The sequence below is a fragment of the Lissotriton vulgaris genome, chromosome 5 (genome assembly GCF_964263255.1).
Source record: "Lissotriton vulgaris chromosome 5, aLisVul1.2, whole genome shotgun sequence".
NCBI lineage: Eukaryota > Metazoa > Chordata > Amphibia > Caudata > Salamandridae > Lissotriton > Lissotriton vulgaris.
In genome coordinates this window covers 788,510,843-788,537,605 of record NC_141693.1, presented here as the reverse complement: position 1 = coordinate 788,537,605, position 26,763 = coordinate 788,510,843, and the positions used below count along the sequence as shown (strand labels likewise).

General features: G+C 41.3%; 1 protein-coding gene across 2 annotated transcripts in view; it reads right to left on the bottom strand.

Annotated features, from left to right (window-relative positions):
- The window catches only part of LRRC20 (leucine rich repeat containing 20), a 1,555,127-nt gene that overhangs the window by 440,623 nt on the left and 1,087,741 nt on the right, over positions 1 to 26,763 (bottom strand). Inside the window, exon 5 of one of the 2 annotated variants that reach the window (XM_086922261.1) lies at positions 13,987 to 14,813. The exons of the other annotated variant lie outside the window; for it this stretch is intronic. Within the exon in view, the coding sequence (XP_086778387.1) occupies positions 14,785 to 14,813 (29 nt within the window). The 3' untranslated portion in view covers positions 13,987 to 14,784. Of the gene's footprint in view, positions 1 to 13,986; positions 14,814 to 26,763 lie in introns of those variants that run through there. 2 annotated transcript variants of the gene reach the window in all.

Below are 26,763 nucleotides of genomic sequence, written 5' to 3'. Positions count from 1 at the left end.
GAAAAATGTTGGTCATTGGATGTACACAGGGAGAGAATTAAGCTTTCGACAGTTTAGTTCCATTTATTCTTCTTGGAATTGTTTAGTAGTCCAGATTACTAATACTCAATCTGCTAGCACTTTTCTGCAATCATCTTTTTGCTGTTTGCTACTTCTTTGATCTGGTTTAATTTGTGCCATTTTGCTTTAGCAAGCTGCTCTTATATCTGGAAATGCCAGCAGAGATGTCTAAACAGTTTTATTGCTCAACATTTAAATAAAGTGAACTATGAGTCTGCCCACTTCAACCAATAGCTTTTTTGTGACCTTCCTTTTTCAGTTATTAGATTGAAACTTTATCATTCAGGTCTTAGTGCAGCCCAAAGTAGTAACTGTCTTTCACCTAATGCTATTGGCTGTTTGGATGTATCCTTCTGCCTTCAACGGAGTACGTACATTACAAATCATGAGAGGAGAATTCATTTTTATAAACTAAACTGAATTAACACTTTTTTAGTCCCTTTCGCTACTGTCATTGAATTCAGAAAGCGTTTGTTGGACTGCAATAAACATTTATCAAAGGTATTCATGACTTGAGTGTGAGACTCATGTTATCATAGCTTGCTAATTGCTTTTTATTATCACATTGGTATGGCCATCTTGGGGTCAGGCCTTCCTGATGAAATAAACACAAATAATTAGGATGTATGGAAGATGAACATGCAAAATGTCACAAGCCAAGACTCCACAAGCCAGAGAGCATTTATTGACCTAATAACATTTGACTGGCAAAATCATGGTTGCCACATCGAGAGACAGCTCGCAGTCTAAACAGGAGAGCACTTGTGCACTCTGACAAGCAAGATTGGACTGGACTATAGGGCAATCAGGCAGTGCCTGAAGGGCTGGTCTGAACATCAGACGTGGGTCATTTTTTGTGCTGTTTGTTCACTGATTTGATACTTTGGTGGACCAATTTTACTCTTGATTTATCTGATATTATCTCAATCATTGTCTGTAGCAAGCACAAATGCACACAGTGTCTCAGGCAATGCAACGCAAATGTACAGTTTGACCTTACAAGTCTAAAACTGCCCTGATTTCCAAACGATGGCACCCGTTTAGGGATTTGATTTGTTGATGAAGGCCACTTTTATTATGGTGCACAGGACAAATCAGAATTTTCGGCATTAAAGATCATATTTTAATGGCTCACATGCACTCCCATATCCCTTCAGCCTGCATGGTACTGCCCAGTGAATCTTCCCCATGGGTGCAATTTTCAGATGTCAGAACAGCGTGGAAAGGTTGGGTAGATATATTTACCAAGTGTTGGGGTGGGGACACCGAACAGTTAACTTTGTGGGTATTTAAGAACATTTGCCATACATTACCGCCCAAACCAATCATGTAAACATACAATTAAGGGGCCAATTATGATGTTGTCCGGAAAGGCTCAGGGTGGGATTTAATATTGCAGAATTCGTTTCAGAACCCTATAGTTTCTGAACGAATCTTACACAGTTACCAAAGACTAATTATGATGCCCGGAAATCGTACGGGCAGTCTGAATCGGTTCTGAAAGGCATTTGGACAGCCGAGTCTTTCGGAGCCGATTTATACAACTCTATAAACACAGTTTCTGGACAAGCGATCGTGATCACCGATTCGGACAGCCGTCCAGATCGGTCTGCCCAACACAAAACAGCTGTCGGAATCCATTTTTGGGGGTCTGTTGTGGGTCCCCCTTCACCCAGAGGCATTCGAATGTGGCCCATGGGGGTACCCAAGGTTCCCCTCATCCCAACCATTCACAATGTGGCAGGCACCATGGGGTGCCGGCCACAGGGAGCAAGGTTTTCCCCAACCACTTCTTTTTTTAATGGGAGCCTGTGTTTTCATTCGGAACACAAACTCCCATTGAAATCAATGCGAGTCCAACCGAACAATGTTGGGAAGCATTGTAATTGGTCGTTCGGATCTGCGGGACCCAATTCTTTCAGAAACGAGTCTGAGACTGATTTGTTCAGAACTGTTTCCAACCGGGATCGTAATCAGCCCCTAAGATGTAATTGTAAATTGTATCATAAGATGAGAAAGTGCACCTAATACCACTATTGTGTGGAGGTGCAAGGGATAGGATCCCCCCACTTTGAAATATATTTCCACATGTACAAATAAAAGGAAATAAATTATTTTTTTTCCACGTGTATTGAAAAAGCAGCGAATAGATAAATGACCACTAGTTCTAATGATTCTCTGCTCCGTAGATGACCCCGGTTGTAGGTTTATGGGATGTTAGCATAAGCGAGAGGAGCTAAAAAGCTAAAAAAGTTGTATGCCAGTCATTATTGTGACTTTCAAGAAATTTGTGAATCCATGCAAATCTTTGGCATGGGTCTATAAGAGCGTGGATTTTATTTTATTTTTTATTCTTATCCTTTCTAGAACAAGTACCTTAATATTTGTGGTTAGGTGGCATCTAGAGAATCAGTATCCTATCGACTAATATCTTGCAATATCCAGTTAATTATTTGAAATCACTTCGTGCTCAGTCAGTGGTACTAAACTCATTTAACTCCATCACCATTTTAAAAATAAATTGTTGGTAAATGGCCAGCAGTGTTTGTTAAGCAGCTGCCACATTAAAATGAATGACTCATGCATGTTTAAGTAATAATGAATACATTAGTTCATGTCTTATTACCCCTGATGTCTAGATTGGAGTGGCAGTAGGGTTGAAGCCTCGCATGCTAAGATGTTTTAGAATCATCTTTTAAATACTGACTATTGTTTCGAAAAAACCTTCAATGAATTTCATGTATTTATGTGGACATTGAAAATAGCTGCACAATGTTCTTTTTCGAAACTGATAGCAAGATGGGATACAAGCAGATAAAATAGCCTTAGATGTACAGACTAGTGCATTAAAAAGCATTAAAGAAAAATACTTGTATTATCTGAGGATTCATCAGAACATTAAAATCACTCTTAATTAGCACTTTGGTTTTCAGTTCCAATAACATTATGAGTCCCTAATCGATACATTCTGTCTACATTTGGATTTCGTGACAGCAATGTAAGGTTTTCTTTTGTGGAAATAAGAAGTCATTCAAGTATCGAAAGTAGGAGGCATAAAAGCCGTCCTTGCTGAAAGCATTTCTATCGAATTTTTACAAAAGAACATCACTTCCCAGGCAGGGTGTTCTTATTGTTTTTTGATTGTTGCAAGCTCTTACTTAATCAGAGAATTGACATAAATGTTGCGTAGCAATAAATCTGGCACAGCAATTTTGCCTTTTTTATTTTACTTTCGCTAAGGCTGAAGTGGTGTGCTCCAGGTGAGTCCATACTTAATGATGCACAGGGTGCATTTCATAGGATTAAATATGTATAGATTAAGCATACACCTTTTCTACAATTGTCAGTGCTATGTCTAATGCACACTGCTCTATAAATTCTACAAGTTTGCCCCACTCAATATGCTGCATGTTTATTTGAAAAATAAATAAAATATGAGAACTAGGTATAATAAGTGATACGGTTGAAAAAAGACAATACCTATCTACCGACTAAATTGAGTCGATCAATATGGTGCATAAACGATGAGTGCAGTAGATCGTGTATGGGGTGTAAAAAACAATTTTTTTTTATGAACAATGGAGGCTTCTTAAGCATCAAATGCTTTGTTCATAAATCTTTAATCTTGAAATAAACATTTATGTGAAGAATTTAAGTTTCATACAAACCCTAACCCAACACAACAGCAGCAATACTTTGTACCAGAAATAGGATAGTTATGAGCCGGGCTGAGGGGAATTAACTCATGGAATTCCACTTTGCCTGTTTCTAGGTGGGTTGGTTTTTCACCTGTGATCCAGCGCTGGTCTAACACTCTTACCATTTGTTATCCAATAGGCCCTTTACACCAACTGAGAGTTAAAGGGAATCAAACCATCTCATTGACAGTGCAACCCATTTGGCTACACAGTAAGAACCAGTAATCAGTCAGATTAAGGTTAAAACATCTCACTCCTATGCTGTACAGATACAGAATAACAACTGGATAGTCCAACCCCTAAAAGAAGTTCAGGTATACTAGAATAGGGCAAACAGGAAGTTCAGTCATAGCAATACAAAAGATTATTAACTGAATTTGATGCTCTGAAAAGAGTTTCTGGTTCTCTCTTCTATACATGGGTGAAGTCCAAAATCATTTATTTTAAGTCAGAACTAAAAAGAATGGTTTAAAACCTAAAAGGATATAAACAATCAAGGAAATGCAAATAATAGGAAAATGCAGGAAAGTGCAGGAAGGTGCCAGCATTTCAGAAGTGCGGTCAAGACTCTTCTTGGGACAGGGAAAGGAGCATTAGCCTAAGCCACACTCAGCAAGAGTGAAAAGGGATAAGCATAGAGGTCTACACCTCCTGAAATTCAGAGGGAAAGTGGCGTATCCGCAGACATTGTGAACATTAGTTATTACTGCAAGTCCCCAAAACAACAATCTACTGTTCGCATCATCACGGGATCCATTGTCCCTTCCATTCTCACATTGTGAGCTGCAACATTCATTAAAAATCCCAGGCCAAACCTGGGAACGATATTGTCCCCAATTACCTGCTTACCATGTAAGATTAATAAATGGAAACTTTCAGTAGACTCTCCCTTTCTCTATGTTCCTTGTCAAGGTCTCCTTCTCAACCTCTTTTTAATGCTAGTACAGCTGTTGCCGGAAAACAAGGAGATCGGGGTTCACACTTTTAATCAATATGAGACCAGAGGGCCCGATTCACAGAACTAACTGAAGATAAAATCCTAAACTTACTACTTTTGGTATTCACAGAAGTTAGGATTTTGTCTTAAGTTTGTCTTAAGACAGACTTAAGACAGACTTAAGACAAAATCCTAACTTAAGTCTGTCTTAAGATAAACTTAAGACAAAATCCTAACTTCTGTGAATACCAAAAGTAGTAAGTTTAGGATTTTGTCTTAAGATAGTTCTGTGAATCAGGCCCAATATTCTTCCACCGACTCAGAACCTAAATGAAAACCAGCCTCGGACTGTGGAGGGAGTTTCGGTGGGGCGGAGAGGAGGGGCGGGGGAGGGGCAGGGTGGGGGATGCTAAAAACTGGTGTATGGATAATTGAAGGTAAGTAAACAATTTAATTAATAAAACAAATTTCGTAGCGCGCCCTGCATCGCAAAATGCGAGGCAGGGTGCGCTACGAAATTCATTTTATTAATTAAATTGTTTATTTACTTTCAATTATCCATACTCCAGTTTTTAGCACCCCCCACCCTGCCCCTACCCCGCCCCATCGAAACTCTCTCCACGGGCCGTGACTGATGAAAACACTACATGTTCAGCAATACCGGGTAAAACCAACCTCGAAACTAACTCTGGCGATATTGCTGATGACCAAACGGACAATCGGTTCAATTCTGTGGATATGAGGGAACAAAAAGTCAGCTGGTGCTCCAATCGCTTACAAGGACAGCAAGCCTGGGATGGAAAGCACAACTTACAAAGAATCCAGGAACCCAACTTAAAGACTCTCTCGCTGACTAAACCGGAGGATAAAAATTCGAGCAGTATGAATCGAGAAACTCTAAAAATAAATAAGCAAATTATCATCCTATCACCAGGCCACATGGCATCTCAAGGTAATAAGTCTACCGACTGCAGAGAGATGGAACCTACGCCAACTACATCACAGATCGAGATGAAAGCCCAGCAGATGGTTGCCAACTCAAACCGGGCAGAGGTTCATGTCGATACTCTGGCACTGAAAACCCTGAACGTCGCAAAGGGCCATGAACCGCAGGAGGCAATTATCCATAAAACCTGACTTCCACAAATCACGATGACCTAAAAATACTGCTGTATCCTGAATATGTCTCACAGGGAAAGTGGGATGTCCTTAACCGCAGCAATCGTCTAAAACTTTGTGCCAATATCCCAGGTCTAGAAACCATAAAAACAACAGACATTGAGAGTGTCTCCTTCCTTACTCCAGGACCAGGTAAGAGCAATGAGACCACAGAGTTGCTTTTCACTAACTTAGCTATGGCTAAGGCCTTAAAAAGAAACAATAGGCAACTGGAAAACTGGGGCTGTAAAATCATGACCCAGCCTGCGCTAAAATACCCAATGCTCCTGAAAAACAGTAACACGAAGGAACAAACAGCTTCTCGGGAACTGAAGGCTCAAAAAAAGTCACCCATGAATGATTCGCTTTACTTACTGCCACCAGTAGTGTCCATTCTTCACGGGACTATAAGCGGCACAAAAATGAATTTAACAAGTGACAGCTCAAATAAAGTAACAACAAATCTGGGTCAAGGCATTCGGTCTTGCTCAATCAAGGGCAATACCAGCGAAGACTGGTCTTGGGTGTCAAGGGCCTTAAATCCCAATTCCTAACACCTGTCCCCCTGCAAGCAAGGAGACCCCACTGCATCTGCCAAAAGATGGCCCAGCCAAGCATAGTAACTTGACAGTCAGCACTCAAAGTGTAATCATCATGACCTGGAACGTCGCAGGGATTTCAAAGCTGGTGCAAAACCCAGCGACATTGACTTTTTTAGAAGGAGCCAATATAATTTGCACCCGAGAAACGTGAGCAACTAAACCAATATCAATAAGAGGCTACGCGGAATACTGTAAACCAGCTATTAAGGACAACATATTTGGAAGACCATCAGGAGGGATTTCTATATACATCAAGCACTCCCTGAAAATACAATTTACAGAAATAAAAACAACATTAGGTATGTTTCTGGTGGCACCCTGAAAGACCTATCTACAACTAGCGGTCCGCTCCCAATACTCTTAATTAACGTTTATCACAAACCTCATGGGCCGGGTGCCAAGGACAAGCTGACCCAGCTGATAAGTCAGATAGAAAATCTTCTCCTACAGTTCGCTCCTCTGGAATCAATTATCCTTGGGGACTTTAACACACATAATATAGGGGTCTCTACAGCATAAAGCAACCATTCTATGGCTACAGATGTCTTCAACACCCTGATGTACTCTTATAATCTGCTAACAGCCCACTCTCTGTTTTTAAGGGACACACCAGGGGCATTCTGCCCTCCCACATACAACAATCAAACGACAATGGATTACATCCTATTAAGCGGACGGATACAAAATCTCATGGTAAACTATACAGTAGACCAACGAAACGAAAGCGATCATGCCGCCCTAACGCTCACGTGAAATCTCACAGCAGACACTCGCCACACTTTACGATGCATTGGGGTATCAAATGGAAAAGAACTGTTTATACTTTCAAGAACAATCAAATGGGGGCCAGTGCCAATTAACAAGTTTGTGAAATGGAAAAAAATATGGGCTGACTGGCAACAAAGCGAAAACAACTGGGGCGCCATAGACTAATGGGATCGGCCTGCCCGCAAATTAGCTCCACTGCTCCAAGGAGGCACAACAAGCAGAACCCCTCCATATCCATCACACACCTTTGGACGCATCCCAGCAATTAAAGAGAGTGCTAAACAATTAAGTACCAAACGTAGGGCCTACCAGAAAACTGGCTCAGCATCGGCCAAAAGACTACTCAAAGAAGCTGCAAAAATCCATTCGAAGGAGGTCTTGGCCGCGAAACGCGAATGCACAGAGGTGAAATGGCTGAAGATCTTCGACTTACTGAGACCCTGTAAGTCCCAAGAGTTCTGGCGATATCTAAATACCCTAACCCAAGGACTCAATCATAGAGAGAACTCACTTGACGCGGGCACCTGGGCCGCTCATGTGAAAATACTGTACAAAGAGGATGGAAGCATAACTTTGCCGAATAAGGACCTTAATGAGGGTGGAGAACTAGACATCACTGCCCACACCTCAAAACATTTGGATGACCAAGCACCTCCAGGAAAAACTGTAGTTCTTACAACCTTAAAATAGATCAGACACAATCGGGCACCGGGACTCAACGGCCTGTCTGGCTCCCTCTTCATTGCCGACACAGATTTCTGGACGGACAACCTGACCAAGTTATATGCTGAATGCCGGTTCTTGGTGGACGTTCCAGATCCCTGGAGACGGTCGCTATTGCACCCAATACATAAGAAAGGGCCAAAATCTAACCCATAAAACTATCGCGTGATTGCCCTGCTTGACATTGAGGGCAAGGCCTATGCATGCACCCTTCTTCTAGAACTTTCAAACTGGGCAGTAATGAAGGTCTCCTGCCCTTTTTTCAAACAGGGTTTAGACCTGCAGCATCAACAGTGGACAATATAATAGTGCTCTCATATCTAGCTCAAAAAGCTGTGTCACGACAAAGCCTGCCGCTTTTTGCTTGTTTTATTGACTACTCAGCAGCTGTTGATGGCGTAGACCGTTCCATCCTCTGGCAGAAGTTGGTACGCTGGAACATCAATCCATCTTTTCTACAAGCCATTCGCTCATTATACTCAAGAACCTGGGTAAGAATCAAACTTTCGAGCGTATCTGCTACAGGGAAAATCGACACAGATCGCGGCCTAAAGCAAGGGTGCGTTTTAGCTCCGATGCTTTTTAATCTATACACCGCAGACATGGGTCAAGTCCTGATTGGAGCCACATTAGCAACACCTAGGATTGGGCACACTAAGATTCAACTAATGCAATGCGCTGATGACCTGGTACTCCTAGACTATACTAAAATAGGCTTACAAAAAGCACTTACGGCCCTGGCAACATACAATGCCAAAAATAAACTGGTTGCCAACCCATCCAAATCGAAAACAATAATCTTTGGGCAATACCCTAAGAAAAAACTGGTAAAATGGAGGCTAGGCCAGCTGACTCTGGATTGCACACAACACTACAACTACTTGGGAGTTTGGTACAGTGAAACAGGTCGCCCAGGAGTCCATCTCGATAAAATGCATACGAAAGGGAAAAGAATAATTTACTCCCTCTGCAAGCTATATTCTACTCTACACAGCCCCACAACAACAGCTATCCAAAGAGTCTTGAGGGCGAAACTAATACCATCACTTAATTACGCACAACAGGCATTTCCAGGGAAACTAGCGAGAGACCTAGAAAAAATCCACTGCTTAGCCTTACAAAAAGTTATTTCACCTACCTGCATGCACCAGGAATAATCTAGTGCGGTTAGAATTTAACCTGAACCAACAAAAGCTGGAAGAGATGGCCTCTCTGAGCAAATACTTCTATCTCACCATGGCGGCACCAGAGAATACAATGAAGTCTATTATAAAAAGTATCTTCTGGAACCCGGCAATCCCTGGTCAGACAGCCTTTCCGCCACCAAAGATGTTTTGAAACTTGCAATAGAAAACTGGGACCCCAATATAATCAAGTATACTGCTATCAAAAGTACAATAAAAAAACAAGTCCGCCATTGCTCTCGCTCTTCAGACTTGGAATCATTGGAAACAAGAGGCTTTCACGAGTCCCAAAGCCTCCCACACAGAGAATACAACCCCAAACTTCATTTCACGCAGGCGGTGGAGAGACAAGCCTTACACAGGATAGTAGCGTTTAGATTACATCTTCTCCCCCTTAAAGAATTATACCTCTCAGGGTCCACAAAAATGGTGATCATGGAGTGTCGGCTCTGCAAATACAAACATGAGACCTTCGCCCACATCCTACTTTGCTGTCCGGCCTTGTGCCTAGATCGCAGTCTTTACCTCAGGCCCATCTTGCTACAACGGTGGACTAGAACTGTAAAGGAGGCTGTTCATCAACTGTACACATTGGACACAGTGAAACATATGGCTATGTTTGGTAAATTTGTACCACAGACTCGCATGAAGCTGATGGTCCCTCCCAGCTAAGCAACCGGGCAAGTACCTGCGTTGAGCCTCTATACCGTCTGGAATTAACGGCTTAGCTCAATGAGAGCATGCACAACTGCTGGCCGAGTTCAAAAAGCTTTCTTGGACTTAATGATCATTGAATTTAGGACTTCGGATTTTATTCACAATGTTTAGGATTTTAAATCGTTCAATTTTTTTTTTTTAAATGGAATGTTCATTTTCTACTTCGTTTTTATTGTAATGGTTTTGATTAACCATACAAATAATTGTATTCAGTGTTACATCTTTTCTCAACTCAACAAACCATGAAAATCTATCTGCAAGGAAAAGACATACAAGCAGAAAATGGGAAATAGCATTTCATGCTTCAGAATCTATGGGCCTAGTTATGACATGTTTAACATATTAAATCAATGGTGCACTTTTAATATACGTGTGCACATTCAATCCACAAATTAATGTAAAATGTCAGTACATTAGATTCATGGTATACATTGCATGCAGATGAAATCTTAAGTGCATGATATAAATGTGACTAAGAACTACATTATAAATGCAAATATGAAACATCAGTGCACACATTGCATACGTTCTTTTAGTTTCTAAAGTAAGTACATTTTAATAGTGTGAGGATGGTTTTACTCCATCTCCTAAACAATAAATGTTATTTAATACAGTTAAAGCATACAATGTGTAATTATGAGTCTCTAATCTTAGAGTGAATACACTGCAATAGTGATGTCAAGTCCCATTAATATTGTTACGACACACAATGTACATTTGCTAAGTGCACGTATACAGTGCGTATTTGTGACATGTGAGGATGGTGCCAAAATTCCGCTGCTCTGCCTGTTTTTTCTGGTTATGGGGGAACCAGACCTGAATTTTACTGCTGGTAAATCCAGCCAGAAAAATTGCAAAGGGATTTTGCTGCAATTGCAGCCAAGCCTCATTCCAAGCATTTTTTAGGCCAAAACACCTCACCTTTTCTCATTCATTTCATCCCACCCAGAGGTCTCCCCAGACCAATAACTACCTGCTCATTGCAGGTGGTGAACTTGTGCTTAAATCCCACAGAATTTAGAATCCGTTTGGTTTTACAACTGGAAAATATGTTCTTCTGTAGTGGGAATTTGCTTTTAATTGCACTGTACTGGGGCAGATTCATCACACTCTAATGGTAAACTTTAATTAGATTTTTCGGTGCAGTAGAAATGTGCACATATTTGTAACCCTATTCACTATTAAGTTGACATAATGTTTGGGCTTCGAGGACTATTTCAGTACAAGCTCACGTTTAAAGTCTAAAATGTAATTCATATTTAAGGCTCCTGGTTTTATGGAATGTATTTTTTTGTCTGTATTTCTTCATATTTATTTTTTGCCAATTTTATCTGTATTTAGCCATATTTATATGGGTATTGTGAAAAGAAAAATCTGAAACTGGTATATTTCCACATTAATTTACCCAATACCTATTCAGTCATGTTTGAATGACCGCCAGGTTTTAGTGGTATGAACACCTGCAGAAGATAAATCAATGCACTTATATGACAATATGCACATTTTAGTATCAGCCTTCTGCATATTTCTTTCTGTAAAAGCTTCTTTACTAAAATATATTTCATTTTCAACACCCTTACCCATCAATCTACACAGTTATTGGCCTGACAGTCATGACAAAGTGTACTTAGAATCACTCAAAAAGCACCCAATTTCCATTTTCATCAACATAAATACAAACTAGAAAATTAGTGATTTCTGTCTGTATTTATCTGTAAAAATCTGTAAAAACGGAACACAGGGAGCCTTATTCATATTTAACCTTCAATGTAGAATGTGTTTTTTGTTTCATCTGCAGGTACGACATTGCCTTATGAGCTGGAAAAGAAGGGTTATTGTTTTAGTTAGATAGCAAGGTATGAAAAGATGCATCTTGGCAAAGAGAAACATGGTAATGGGCAAGGAAGCAAGTTCTCATAGAAGAGAAGAAAAATTGCCTAGAACAAATCAATTAGCAACTTATCGATGTGGGAAAGGTTGTGCCAGTAACCAATTTGTGCTGGAATTGTGGAAAGTTACTGGATATGAACATGTGACTTACCTTGAGGTCAACTAATGTATTATGATGTAATGTAGTGAGGGTCAGAGAGACATCTTAGGACTTCATGAGGTACTGCTTCTGCTTTGAGTGGCTTCATGATACTTGACCCTTAGATGGAGTTTCTTCTACTGAACACTTTTACAGCTGACACCTTTCTCTTTTCCAATCCTATTCAATTCTTCTTAGTCTAGGGTTGTCAATTCAATTCAAATGAGTCTTTATTTCGACTTTTAGTCATAAAAGACATACATAAACATATTAAAATCAACATTTCATCATTATTACATCTAGGGTTGTCTCTTTAAGGCAGTGTTGGGAGAGTAAGCCTGCTCATATCTACCTTTGAGAATTACTTGATGCAATGTAATGCCCAATTCTTGTTCCTGACTACTTGTATCATCATTATCAAACTGGTTGTATGCTTTTTGTTATATATACAGTAAATCTCTTTAGGAGATTTGGACTCATACTGTTTGCTCTGTATTTGTATATGATCATGCTGAGGCTGATTTACATCAATCTGTTTCTAATTTATAATTAAACCTTACTAATCTTAGTTTCAGTTGTCAAGTGGATTATTGTGTGCCTGTATTAGTTACACTGTTTTGAAATTCAATTGTGATTGTTTCCTCCCTCTTACCTCTCAAGGAGCTAAACAGACCATCTGGTTGAGCAGGAATGTTTAAGAGGGCACAGGCCCTCTCAAAAGAATACATTTTTCGGGATATTTTATTCCTTATAGCACATGGTAGAAAGCATTTACTTTCACTGTTTGATGGTTTGCTCAAAAAGATGAGGGTGGGCACACAAATCTTCTGCTCTGCATTCATAAAAGTGATTGAAACCTTTTAACTAAGAGCACATACACATTTCTTCAACAGAGTCACAATTTTACTGAGCTGTCCAACAATGTTGTGCACATTACAACTAGCTAAGATTAGTTGATCTGCTTAGTCTCATTTGCATATGCAGTCACCAGTTCATTATAATATCCTGAGTACTCACCAATGCCTTCTAAGATTTCTCTCACAGTATTCAGTTTTGCTTTATACTGGGTTGTGTTACATTTACATTGACCCACTGGATTGACTCATGCAATTCCTTGGATGTAATGTTTAGATATATAACTGATGATAACAAAATATTCAATAAGGTGATGCTACTCTTGGAGTGTCAGCGCAGAATTTCCAACAATGCAGGATCGAGGTCTGTGATTGCACAGCAGACATTTCCTTCTGCTCAACACAGATTAAGTAAGGCAGTGGGTGTAAGTAATGGAGCCTTACACTGTACTCACAACATAAGTGATGACAGGCATAATTTCCTATTTAAGCTGACTGAGCGTTCTCTTGCACCCCAAATTGCTACTACTTCTATTTCTGACTTTTAACAGCGTACATTTCTCAACAGCATTTTCTTTAACTCTCAGGGGTCCGTTTTCTGTTGTGAAAGCCATTGTTGGCTTGAGCTTCATTTCAAGAATACTTTAAACACTGGCATACCACAACCTTTTATACTGCCCCTATATTTTTCAGAATGAGGCAGTAAGATACTTGACTGATGCTAGTGGATATAGTCATGTCTCTAACAATCTACGGGACTGAGTTTCTATTACAGTCAACATCAATTCAAAACCCTTCTTATTGTATGCTAATCCGTTTATGAAACAGTCCACCCTTCCTCAGTGACATACTTCACTTATACATTTCAGATCATTTGCTCTGATTTGTGCCTATGTTCAAATTAAGGCACTTTGCTTCCACAAGCAACAGACAGGTGGATGTTCTTTTGCGTTCTTACCCACAGACTCATAAGAGCTCTCATGCCAATGTAGACAATCCAGCACAGAACATACACATACAAACAGTATGTTAGACAGTCCCTTTCAGCTGCTATAGTTCAGTTGGCTTTAGCCACTGGAAAGTTGCCCATCAGAGTTTGTATCTTCTCACAGCATTTCACAGATATGATCACTTCAAAAGTAGACCACAGACACATTGCCATTCATTATTTTTATATTATGTTTTCTTTATTCAAACAGGAGGGTCCCTGCCTGAAGTGCCCGCTGTAGTTGCTGTCCCATTCCCACCATCTCCCATGCCCATCCTGTTCCAGAACTCTTGCACCCAACTTTTTTCTTTGTATTTTTTTTCAAGCACCCGGCAACTGTAAATTAATCATGGGCCACTTGCATCACTCTTCTGTGCCCCAACATTGAATTTTTTTATTTTCAGTGTATTGATCCAACATGACCGTCAGTCACGTTGGAAAATTTAAATAAATAAAATGGCCACTGTGCATCATGAAGCATGTATTTTAATACATACACTTCCCTGGCTTACACATGATAGCCATCTTGGAAAGGTTATCATTCCAACATGTCACCAAATGGGTACATAAGTGTTCATGCATTGTGACTCAATTAAATGCATGGTGTGCATGCATTGTGATGCAATCACATTGCATGTCTATGGTCATATTGGGAGGGTGTTATTGCAAATCAATAAGTTCTGATTCGTCTTCAAAAACCAAAACCTTTTAACTTTGTCTGTGCATGTTTTTAGAACTGTATCTTTGGAGCAGCATTATCAAGAACCACTACTTCACATATGATAGTTTTTGCTTCACAAAACGTCCGTACAGCTGGTGTTTCTCCACTAATGACTAAATCCTGTTTTTCCATACGATCTGTTATCAACCTATTCAATTAGCATCAAGAAATCCTACTGTTAATTTCAAATTTATATGAACGCAAGTTACACATGCATGAAAAAATTATAACATAAGTTGCATGCTTCTTAATAATGGACGGAATTGCTTCTGCTGGTGCCTTGCTGATTTCCTTCTTTGCTGAAGAACTGTTCAAAATCCATCTGATCTGTTCTGTCCTTCCTTTTTATGCTCTACATGGAACATCAATGATAACTGCAAAACACAACATCATCATACACATGTATGAAGACATACCGCTCTACATCTGCATTAAAACACATGACTCAGTGCTTCTGATGAGTGTAACCATCTAGCAATGTACCCTTCCTTTAGGTTCACCCACCTCTCACCGTGGCGGCAGACCCAAAATGGTTGGCATTTGAAACAGAGTGAATATGTTGTGTTTCTGGCACTCTAGATGAATAGATGCTGCAAAAAGACACCATGGGAACTGGCAGAACAAGGTATCACTGGTGGTTTCCAGGACTGTGGAGACCGTGACTATAGGATAATATAGAACACATTAGTCTCTCCTTACGCTTACTAGGAAAAATGATCAGATTTGTGGTTGGTGTGCAGAATTCAATCTGTGGATTCTCCTGGTATTCCTGGCTATGACCCCTGCCGTAATTCCACAGTGGATGCCTGGCCTCACCAGGAAGTTAGGGCTGAAGGAAATGAGCTGGGGGAGGAATTCATTGAAGGAACAGGAAAACTACTGCACTAAAACAAGTTTGTTTATTTTGTCTAGTATCAACACTGTTTATTTGTATAACTTGGCCTCTTTCATGTGTACCTGCTTCCCACTGTGATATCAAGTTGCAAAGAGAATGAAGAAGGGGGAGATTAAAAAGGCCTAACAAATGGAGACTGGAAGATTACAAAAATAGAACAGGAAGATCAAACTTAAGCTTTGTGGGAAATCCAGAGCAGACAGAACAAGGATCATCACCAACTCAAGAAGTGGAAGACATGATCAGCTCTTACAATGTTCCTGGTACCAAGGAAAATGTCTCTATTGTCCAACCCATGGGGCCGATTCACAGAACTAACTTAAGACACAATCCTAAACTTACTACCATTTTGGTATTCACGGAAGGCACTTACTAATTTTGATATATCTCAGAAGGCACTTACTCATCAACGAGTAAGTGCCTTCTGTGATGACCAAAAGGAGTAAGTTACTCAAAATTAGTAAGTTACTCATTTTGATATTCACAGAAGGCACTTACTCATCAATGAGTAAGTGCCTTCTGTGAATACCACAATGAATAAGTGCCTTCTGTGAATACCAAAATGGTAGTAAGTTTAGGATGTTGTCTTAAGTTAGTTCTGTGAATCAGGCCCATAGATTACCATTTACATCAGGTGAAAATGGCTCCCATCAAAGGACAATTCTTGTGATGTTTGGTGTTTTACGGATAAAAGATCGAATTCTAGCCAAAGCAAGTAAACAGAAAGCAATCAGGATTGCAAATCAATATGATTGAGGAGTCTTCACAGATATGTCTTTTGAATCCTCAAAACGCCACTGGAATTTAAAGCAGATGATCCCACTTTTCGGTTCAGACAGCACTCAAGAAATGCTAGCACAACTGGCAAGGCTAAAGCTGCAGACGGATGGTACATTACGTGTTTTGAGCAATGTACACATTGCTCAAAGCAATCTCCAGGAGTTACAAAGTAAATGAAATAATAGAATTTAAGAAAGCAAGAATCATGATAAGAGAGGGGATTTGCTGTTGTTCTTAACCTGCACCCAGGGGAGCCCGCATCTGTGGAGAACGCCGCCTGAACTTACCCGTGCTTGCTGTCAGACACTGCATCTCGCCACACCCGCTTCGCGTCATCATACCTTGGGAGGTGCTTTGTTGCTGACTGTGTGGTGGTGCTGTTGGCCGTGGGGAGAAGGAGTAGGCTGCCTGAACGCCGCAGAGACTCAGTCATCCAGGAGTCCCTGCGAGACCTATCACACCTGGTCTGCGCCTATTGCTCGGCCCCGCCCACCGGTCATCATGTGGCTTATTTAGTAGACTTGCCCACGCTGCGCGGGAGCGCGCGGGAGTGCGCCGGGCTAAGCCCGGATAAAGGGCGGGCCCTCTGTGGCCCTCAGAGGCCAGAAGAGGCTGGGCTGGGCCACCCCCCTTTGTCTCTGTGTAAGGTCCCGGACACTATTTTTTACATCCTCAAGTAAGCTCAACGTGGTGTTCTGTTTATTGTGTCTTAAGATTCTTGCCATTACTATTTTTTAAGTAGCAGGGTCTTCCTTTTGCTTCTGTGTCTATACCATCTTGAACTGGTTACCAATACCTTCATCATAATGACCACTAAAGGCGTCCCCAAAAATGTTATCTCCCAAGCTGCGTCTCTTAAGGGGACTATTGATCACTATTTAACTCGGGCATCATCTGCTATTGAACGGGAAATTGTGAGGGCCGAACAGCGGCTATCTCTTGAATCTCTGCCTAACAAAAGATCTTCTTTAGGGCTATCTGACATTTTACAAACGTCTACTATACCAGGGGGTGCTAATGAGTACACTAACTCTGTTAATGCTTCTGGGAGTATGGTGGAACTAGATAAAAGTCCAAACATGGTAGGCAGCCCTGAATTGAATAAGGGGAACACAAGTGCTGCACCAGATGTCCAAATTCTATCAGAGGGAAGCATTCTTGGAATTTCATCTATCACACCTAACAGAAATAATACTAAACTCACTGTATCTGAACAGGTCCCCACCACTAAAAGGAAGCGTAAGGGTGCCAAGCATAGGGGGAGGTTGGCTAAACAAGCTGAACTGTATTTAAGCCCCCCTAAGTTAATTAATAATTCCCCAAAACCCTTGAAGACTAATCAGGGACCAGAAGTGCGCCCCTTATCTCCCCCACCAGACCTTCTGGCGCAAATTGAAGTTCTAGTAAGATCCCTAATTATGCCGTTGGTAGAAAGACTTAAGAGACTAGGAGAAATGGTGGAGAATATTAAGGTAGTAACCAAGTCCAATAATGTAGAAATTAAGAATCTGGCTTATAACAACCATACTAAGAATCAGGAAGCACTGATAGTGGCTAAAACAAATGGGGCTACAATAACAAATATAAGTCAAACTGTAACTCATAACTCCACACCGCCTAACAAGCAGGACTCAAAAGCAAATATAGGTCCTACTACACCAAAGAATGCAGCCTCAAAAGTGAGGCAGTTAGATGGGGTAAGTGCTGATTATGGTAGAAGTAACAGAAACAACACCCATATTGGTCTTCCGCCAGAGGCTGCACCTTTTGTATGTGTCCTCTCCGGGGTTCTAGAGCTCCCAAACAGGAAAATAGAGGGGTTTCAAGAATTAAAAAACAAAGTTGCATTTTGGTTAAGCAGAAATAGACCGCTCCCGCCTAACATTGACGGGAGAATTTTAAATGTTAGAAGGGTCGGGTGGCTAGGTCATATGACCAAGGATATACCAGGAGACTTGGTCATAGTAAACTTTAAGAGTAACCGTGTGATCCCTTTCCTAAGAAGCTGGCAACCACAAATAGGAGATGGTTGCATAGTAACATGGGAATTATCTGACTTTTACCACAAAATTTGCCTCATGCCGCTTGTAAGAACCGGATTAGTAAATGCCCCTCTTATGGGTTATGTTGGTCCTGCTCCGATACAATCCCTGCTGACTCATAACAGATATGCACCATTGTCAACCCTCGAAGAAAATGACTGACAGAAGGTTGGTAATGATCCATCTCTGCTAGGGGTAGACAATGTTATTCTGCTAGCTGAGAAAAGTTTTATGGTTTCACCATTTCTACCACACTTAGGGCCTAATGATGACCCAGTATTGCACCCCACCACATTAAACTTAAGCCCCACTACAATAGTGAAATCAAACATTTCTATCACGACTGAAAATGAACACCTGCCAGACACCCATCATACCATGATCTATGGCTGGAACATAGACGGGTTGGAATCTAGATTATGTGTACCTGACTGGGTGGATTTTATAGAACAAGGGGATGTTTGGTCCTTCCAAGCAACATGGGCGGTTACTCCTCTATTTCGTACTGGCTTCCTAAACTTCTTTAAACCGGCTGTTAAAGGCCACAGAGGGAGACCAGTTGGCGGTCTGACTACCTGGGTTCGCCAGCACGAAGGAGTTAAAGTGGAAGAAATCTCAATTGATAGCCCATATATATTGATTATTAGGTATTAGGATCCGTTCGCCCAAGGGTCTTAACATTCTACTTGTGAACATTTATATAAGGGGTGTTCAGGGCGGGAAAGTCTCTCCAACTATTACACTCTTGGAGGACTTCCTTACTATCATACTGTGTGAAGGGAATAGGGTGGTGGTGGGAGATTTTAATACCTGTTTTGAGCCGATGGATAGAGAGGACGGAAAGCTTACCGAGGCTGAGGATATGATGTGGGGAATTCCTCAGCTAGAACTGGTACCGATAAGGAAGTGGACACAGTCCGCTATGTATATCAAAGGGCTGTGGCTCAACCTTGGATTGAGGGCAGCTAATGGAATGGTAAAATCAGATAGGATGGGCAAAAACACATTCAACAATGGCAGGCATAGTAGCCGAATTGATTATATTTTGATCGATGTGAAGCTATGGTCTGCTGTTGATGATATGGAAGTTATGTCCAGACCAGAAAGCGATCATAACCCATTAGTGTTGACCCTATTAGACTATAGCTTTTTGAGCCTCCCCCGATGACTCTAACATCATCCAAGCGCAGGTTATTTTAAAAAATGACTTGAGAAGGGTTTGGTGGCCTAAGATAGCCACAGATGAAGCAGCCAGGGCTGAGATAAGATCTCTAATCACTCAAACTATGGAATCCCTGGGGAGCTGTGACACCCAGGACTCGGTTATTGCTAGAATTCCTAGTGCCCATAGTGAGTTATTCCAGGGGTTGAAAAAGTTATTTATTAAGAGTATCTCTAACTAGGGTAGGAAGGGAACCCAGAATGCTACCTGGTATGATCACAAGTGTAGGCAGGCCCACGGACCTGTAGAGCCACATATAAATTAGCTCAGATAAATGCTAAAAAAATTGGGATGAGGAACGCTGGAGGGCCCTCACAGAGGCTTGTGACGGTAGGAATCTGTTGCAGTTTTGGCATTATCTTAAATGGGGCAAATGCCCGGATGAGCGGCCAAGGTCTGCCCATGTGGACCAACATCAGTGGGTCAGTTTCTTTGAAAATCAGTTTTGGACAGACAATAGGGCTGTGGTGGTTCTTCCCCCGCCCAACCCTGATGAACCCCTAATATTTACACACTCGGAGGTAAAAACAGTTATGAAATCTATCCCGAGTGGTAAAGCGCCAGGCCCTGACTGCATTCCGGCGGACCTTTTTTGGCAAGAACAGGACCTCTGGGTTCCTTATATTACTATCTTGGCCAACGCTTTAGCTAATGGCGCGCAGGTCCCCGATTCATGGTTTGGGGCTGAGATATTACCGATATATAAGAAGGGTGATCGTTCAGTCCCGTTCAATTATCGGCCGATCAGCTTAATAGACGCAGTACAAAAAATCACGGCCCGCATAGTTCTGGGACGCATCCAGTCCTGGTTGCTTGAGTCTGATATACTAACACCCTTACAAGCGGGTTTTCGAACCCATGTAGGCACCCTTGACCAGGCATTCAGGTTTGTGTTACTCTACTGGAAGGTCGTCTTCATTGGGGGTGGCAAACTATATGCGGCCTTTGTGGATCTAAGGTCTGCATTTGACCTTGTACCAAGGGCAAAACTATGGGAATGTTTAATAAAATTGGGCATGACATAGAATTGGTGAGGCTTCTGGTAAACCTACATGCCCACACATACGCACAGGTTCGCTGGGGTAAGCCTGGTGAAGTCACAGATAGATTTGATGTCGCCAAGGGTGTTAGACAAGGGTGTGTTTTGGCCCCTTCTTTATTTTCTTTATTCATTAACGGGGTCCTAAACTATTTTACAAACCACCCTACAGATGCTCCATCACTGGCTGGTATGAAAACCCCTCTGCTCATGTTCGCTGACGACACACTTTTAATATCTAAAACGAGACAGGGACTACAGCTAGCCCTGTCTAGGTTTGAACTGTTTTGCCGCGAACATGAGCTAGAGGTTAACGTGGCTAAGACCAAGTTTATGGTTCAACGGGGGAAAAGTCCAATTACAGCTAGGGTAACAATGGGCGGGGCTACCCTTGAACAGACTACGGTTTTTACATATCTTGGTGTCACATTTAGTGACAATCTTAGCTGGAACCCCGCTTATGAAGATTTATGGCTCAAAAATATTGCCAGCGGTGCTGTATGGTGCTGAGCTTTGGGGGTATAGTAACCTGGACCCCCTTAAAGTGGCCCAAAACAAATTTCTTAGGGCAGTAATAGGCCTCCCAAATCTACACCCCGTATTCCCCTGTTATATGATTTAGGGTGCCAACCAGTCGAGGATGTTGCGCGATATAGACCATTAGCATTCTGGCGGCGTCTGTGGACCAGGCCTGAACTTTCTCTATACGCGAAAGCACTGTTAGAAGTTAGGGATCTACAGGACTCCCACAGGATAGGCTGGTTAAGAGACCTAAGAATCACATTGCTTGATATAGGGTTGGGAGAACTCTGGCTTAACCCGGACACAGCTACTTTTCCCCCGAAAAAGCAGTTTAGAAATCTGTACTGGGGATGGGCCCTCTCCAAAAGACATGCTTCACTGATAGACGGCTCACTGACGGCATCCTTTGTGTTGGTGAAGGACGTCTGCCACCTTGAAGATTATTTGAACGTTATTACTAGGCCCCTAGATCGTACGCTATTCCATCAGCTTAGAGTAGGGACACTACCTCTCAGGGGTCTAACAAAGTCATGGGCCAACAGTGGTAATGGATACTGCCCACTGTGTACAGAGTTGGAAGAAACAGCTGACCACTTCTTCTTCGTCTGTCCTCTGTACCATGCCACTAGACATAAGTGGCTAAGCCCAGTCTGTAGGTCACTGCGTACACGTTCAGCGAAGACAGCTAGCAGAATTTTAAAAACCGATACCTCCTTATTGGTGGTTATTGGGGTTGCAAAATTTATCGGATGGGCCTTGATCCTACGCTTAAGGCTGATTAATTCATTTTTAACTGCCCTATAATAATAATATGCTAGGATGGGCACAGGCCTGATGTACCTAGGATTAATATGTTGTATTATAGATGTTTTTTTACACAGGTCTTTTTACTGTATATGAAGTCTTGTATATTGTGATTTAATGCTATTTTTAGCTTGCTCTTAATGTATAGTAAATTATTGTTTTAAATTATTGCATACTTTTTAATGACATTCACGCATTTGTATTATAGGGTAATGTACCCACTTTAACTGGTCATCTTATTGATTGAATTGTTTTTATGACTGATTTGTGTAGTATGTCTTTTATGATGAAATATCGAATAAAGACTTCTTTGACTTGACTTGATAAGAGAATGACTTTAAGACATTTATTTTGAAGTAGGAGTTCAAATTGGGTAATCAAGGGGGCTGAGTACCAGATGGGTAGGTATTGGTGCTAAAACCCCATAGTGATTCTACCCAGAGGAGCCTTGTTTGGGAAGATGGGTTCTCCAAGGGCACAGGCACCGTAGGCCTGGCAAGGCGGTGGGGTTTGGAGATAGTGAATGGAGTAGAGAGTGGTTGTGAAAGGAAAGGGGGGAGAGGAAAGTCAAGGTGAGGGAATGATAACCATGATACCCAATAGAAAATGATACCCAGTCTCTCCATTCTTTATTAGTAGTTACAGTATAATTTCTGCATTGACTGATAGAGGGACGACCTTAGCTCTCCACGGTCAATCACATTACATTGCTCAAATTTTATAAGCCAGAACCAAAAATGGTCAGGGTGACAGTAGTATTTAAAAAATGAATAGGAATAAGTGAATAATTAATCCTTGGAGAGTGCAAAATACTTACTACAGAGAATAGAAAATACTCCAATTTTTTCAAGCTTTTTTCCGGAGGCATAAAGATTAGATTACTATTAGTCTCTAAATCTATGTAGAAGGCAGATGCCAATCATATCCCTAAATGTTTTAGATCATACATTGATAAGGTTATTCTTTAAAATGTATGCTGCTAGCACAATAACATGTAGATGGAGATTTGATAAATAGCTCTTGACCAATCAAGAATTTCCAGTCAAAATGCAAAGACAGATTATAAAGAAAATGAAGGTTTAACAACTACTGAAAATGTCTCTGATACCTTTAAGGCCACCATAAGTGGAGAAAACATCTCATACCTGAGTGAGAAGCAGAAAGGAACAGCTACAATTACTTAAAGCTAGATTAGCTAAAGCAGAATCGGTGTAACCACATACAACCACATAGATTATCAAAAAACTAAGAAGGCCAAGCAGATCTTAACGGTTTTTGCTGAGAAAGTAAAGTCTTTAGCTCCTAGATGATTTGCTATCAGATATATGAGGGAAATGCATGTGCTGGAAAAGAACTGAAAGACTATCAATGTTAAGAATGAGAGTAGCTCAGAGAAAAATACTTAAACCTGCAATCAGGCTACAAACTCACACAATTAGGCCAGATTGTTTAGGAACATTATCAGAAACCTACCAGGTTTATTATAAGATTTCTTGGAAACCTTTATGGGGCATTCTTGGCATAAATTACTAAATTACAAAGCCCTTAGAGAAGATGGTTTTCTATCAGATTAGTACAACACTTTCTCACTAATTATGATATAATAAAGATGCCATTAACAAAACTCGTCTACAGTATTTTTTACAAGGGTATATCAATTAGCTTTCTAAAAATGGGGAAGGACCCACAAGATCCAAGTTCATATCAACGAATTAGCCAACTTAACTGATTACAAAATACTCAATCAATCAATCAATTTCAAGCTTTATTCGACTATTAAAAACAATCACAAAAGCGTACAATAAAACACAATACAAACATTATAATAAAACAATAGCTCAGAAATGAAGAATTTAGGAAGATTTAAAACACCAGACTTTTCCTATGAGAAATGGCTTTGAGTAAAAAAGTAGCAGTAAAAAAACAGGTGTCTGCAGAGTCAAGTGCAAATAATAATTCCATGGCTTGGGTAATAGTATACACTGATAATCTTAAAAACATAGGTCTGAGATAGAGACGGCGAAGATGCATATAGAGTGGACAAATAAGCATAAAGTGCCGAGTACTTTGCCTAGTCTGACCATCGCAAGGACAGGGGGAATGGCTAGGAACTTTCATCTCAGGGAAGGCAACTAAATTATGTACTATACCAAGTCTGAGACGTGTCAGAACAAACTGATGGGACTGCTTGGTTATGAATTTTAAGTACATAGGCATGCCCTTTCCTTCAAATTTAGTGGTGTGATAAAATACATAGGTAGACATAGTAGCACACTTTACCCTGCGCATATCAGACTTAGTTTGGATGAAAACATCTTTAAGTTCCTTTTTCAATACAGTAACGGCACAATAGGGATCCTTAATGATGTCAAAATTAAATACCTTGTCATAAGTATAAGAGACATAGCTTAGCCAGGGAATCTTAAGGACTTTGTCCAACTTCAAACAATCAGTAATAATCTTCCTAGAAAAAGTAGTCTCTTCTTTAGCCCATATTGACCTCCATACCATGAGGGGTCTTAATCCCATAAGATCGGTCAGATAGTTTAAACAGACTTCGCTATGGCACAGTACAGTAGGTGCCGTGGGAGGTAGGCAAAGCAATCTTCTAAGGAACCCATTCTCGGTATTTTGCAGTGTCCTATGCTGACTATAGCCCCATATACCGGAACCGTACAGAGCAATAGACGCACATCTATGCCTGTAAATGTCTACCATATCAGGTATACGGCGGCTTCCTAGCTTTGCAGCGAATCGAAAAATACCAGATGAGCTTTTGGCCATTCTACCATTAACATTTGAGATCTCCTGGGACCATGTCCCCTTGTTGTTAAAGGTAACACCGAGGTAGCAGAACCTATCCACTACCTCAATAGTATGATTGTTAAAATGGAACGGCATAACAGATTTCATCCGTTTACCACAGGCCATAATAAAAGTCTTGGTGTTATTTATTTTCAATTTCCTCGCATTAATAAAATCATAAAAAGTGTTCATAAGTTTCTGTAGCCCATTTGGAGTACGCGAAAGGAGCACCGTATCGTCGGCATAAAGCAGAACTGGTACGGGAAGTCCACCGACTTGAGGGGAATCCGCCTGGACCTTTTTGAGTTCAGATTCGATGGAATTGATAAAGAGGGAAAATAACAGGGGGGCCAGTACACAGCCCTGCCTTATGCCTGACTTAACCCTAATTTTCTCGGTACATTAACCCGACGGACCAAAACGTATCTGGGCCGACAGCTTATTGTAGAGACGAGCCAGAAAGTGAATGATTGCCTGGGGGGCGCCCATGGCCAATAAAGTGCACCACAAGAGTTCATGGTCCACAAGGTCAAAGGCGCTCGAAAGATCGGCAAAACAGAGAAATAGGGACCCTTGTTTCGCTCTCGTATATTTCCCTATAAGGAGGTCAAGGTTAAGGCACTGCTCCGTAGTGTCCCTAAGCCTTTGCGAAAACCAAATTGGGATTCAGCCATGATATTATTTTCTTCAACCCACTCCTCGAGCCTTATAAGGAGAACCCTGCTCATAATCTTCAGGGAGGAATCAAGAAGGGAGATAGGGCGATAGTTCTTAGCCTCGCCTCTATCTCCCTTCTTGTAAATAGGTAGAATTAGGGATTCACTCCAAGTAGGAGGGGTGTTCTCCAGGACTGATGCATTAAACACCTGGGTCAGGAGTGGGCACCAGAGACTGGGGTTAGATTTGTACAGATCTACCGGTACCCCATCGGGTCCCGGTGCCTTTCCACCTTTACTCTGGCTTAGGGAGATAACCACCTCTGGTAGGGTAATATCCAAAGGTATCCTAGTCTCAGACATCGGGATAGTAGGACCGTCAGAGTCTCCCCCGGGTGGATTAAAAATACCAGAAAAATGGGAGACCCAATTGGCTTCGCTAACCTGCGCTGATAGTTTGGGAAACTCTTCATTGGCAAGGAAAGGACTATTAACCGTAGACCAGAACAGCCTACTGTCCCGTAGTACCGAAGCTTGGTTCAGGGCATCCCAGGCAAGTTCCCTGAGTTCCTGCTTCCTACGTACAAGATTACTTTTATAGGTGAGCCTAAGTAATTTGACGGCCTCCCTATCTCTCGGGTGTTTTGTTAAGGCCAGCTTGAGTTCCCGCAGGGATTGAGTACATAAGCTATCAAACCAGCCCACATTCTGGTTCCTAATTCGGGCTTTAGTAATGGTAAGGCACCTTTTTACAGCATCACCGAGTGCCACAAAATTAGTTATAATACACCCGTTAGGGGCCTCAGGATTAAGGCAACTATAAATTTCAGCAAACCCCTCTTTAATAATTCTAGCTTGCAGTTTATCGGAGTTGTCCAATTTCCACTTTATACGGAAACCATTCTGTCTGCATGGGGTAACATCTTCTAATACCAAATAATCATTCCTAGCACTAGGCCCCCATGCAGAAATAAGCATGGTGATTGCTTGGTGATCACTACCTCCCAGATCAGTAACGACGGGAACTGTACAGTGAGGAGTGAAATGCGTAGAAACCAGTATGTGATCAATGGCAGAGGACGAGTTGGGTCCTACAAAAGTTGGAACAGGCATACCATCCACATCTAGGGCCGGGGAGTGGATCATAAGATCCAGGTTCAGCACAAGGGAATTAAAGGAGTCACCATGGGGGGAGTGTACAAAATGTGCTCTGTTTTCCCCGTTGTCTCCATCAAAACCACAGGTTCTAGAAAAGGAATGTGGGCAAGTACGAAGGTTAAAATCCCCACCCCAGATGATCTCAATTGGCTTACTAACATCGTTTCGTAAGTTCTTCAAAAAAGGACCCAGCTCCTCTGCCACCGAGGTATCTGAGGCATTAAACAAATTGTTATAGTGGTTGACCACCACTAAAACATGGCCCTTAGGATGTTCTAGTATTAAAATTTGGGAGTGGTGTCCCACAGGGAGGTAGGAAATCAAACATAGTGGAAGTTTGACTGATGTAAAAATCACTAATCCCCCTTTAGCCCTACCCATACCTGTCCTTATTGCCTGGT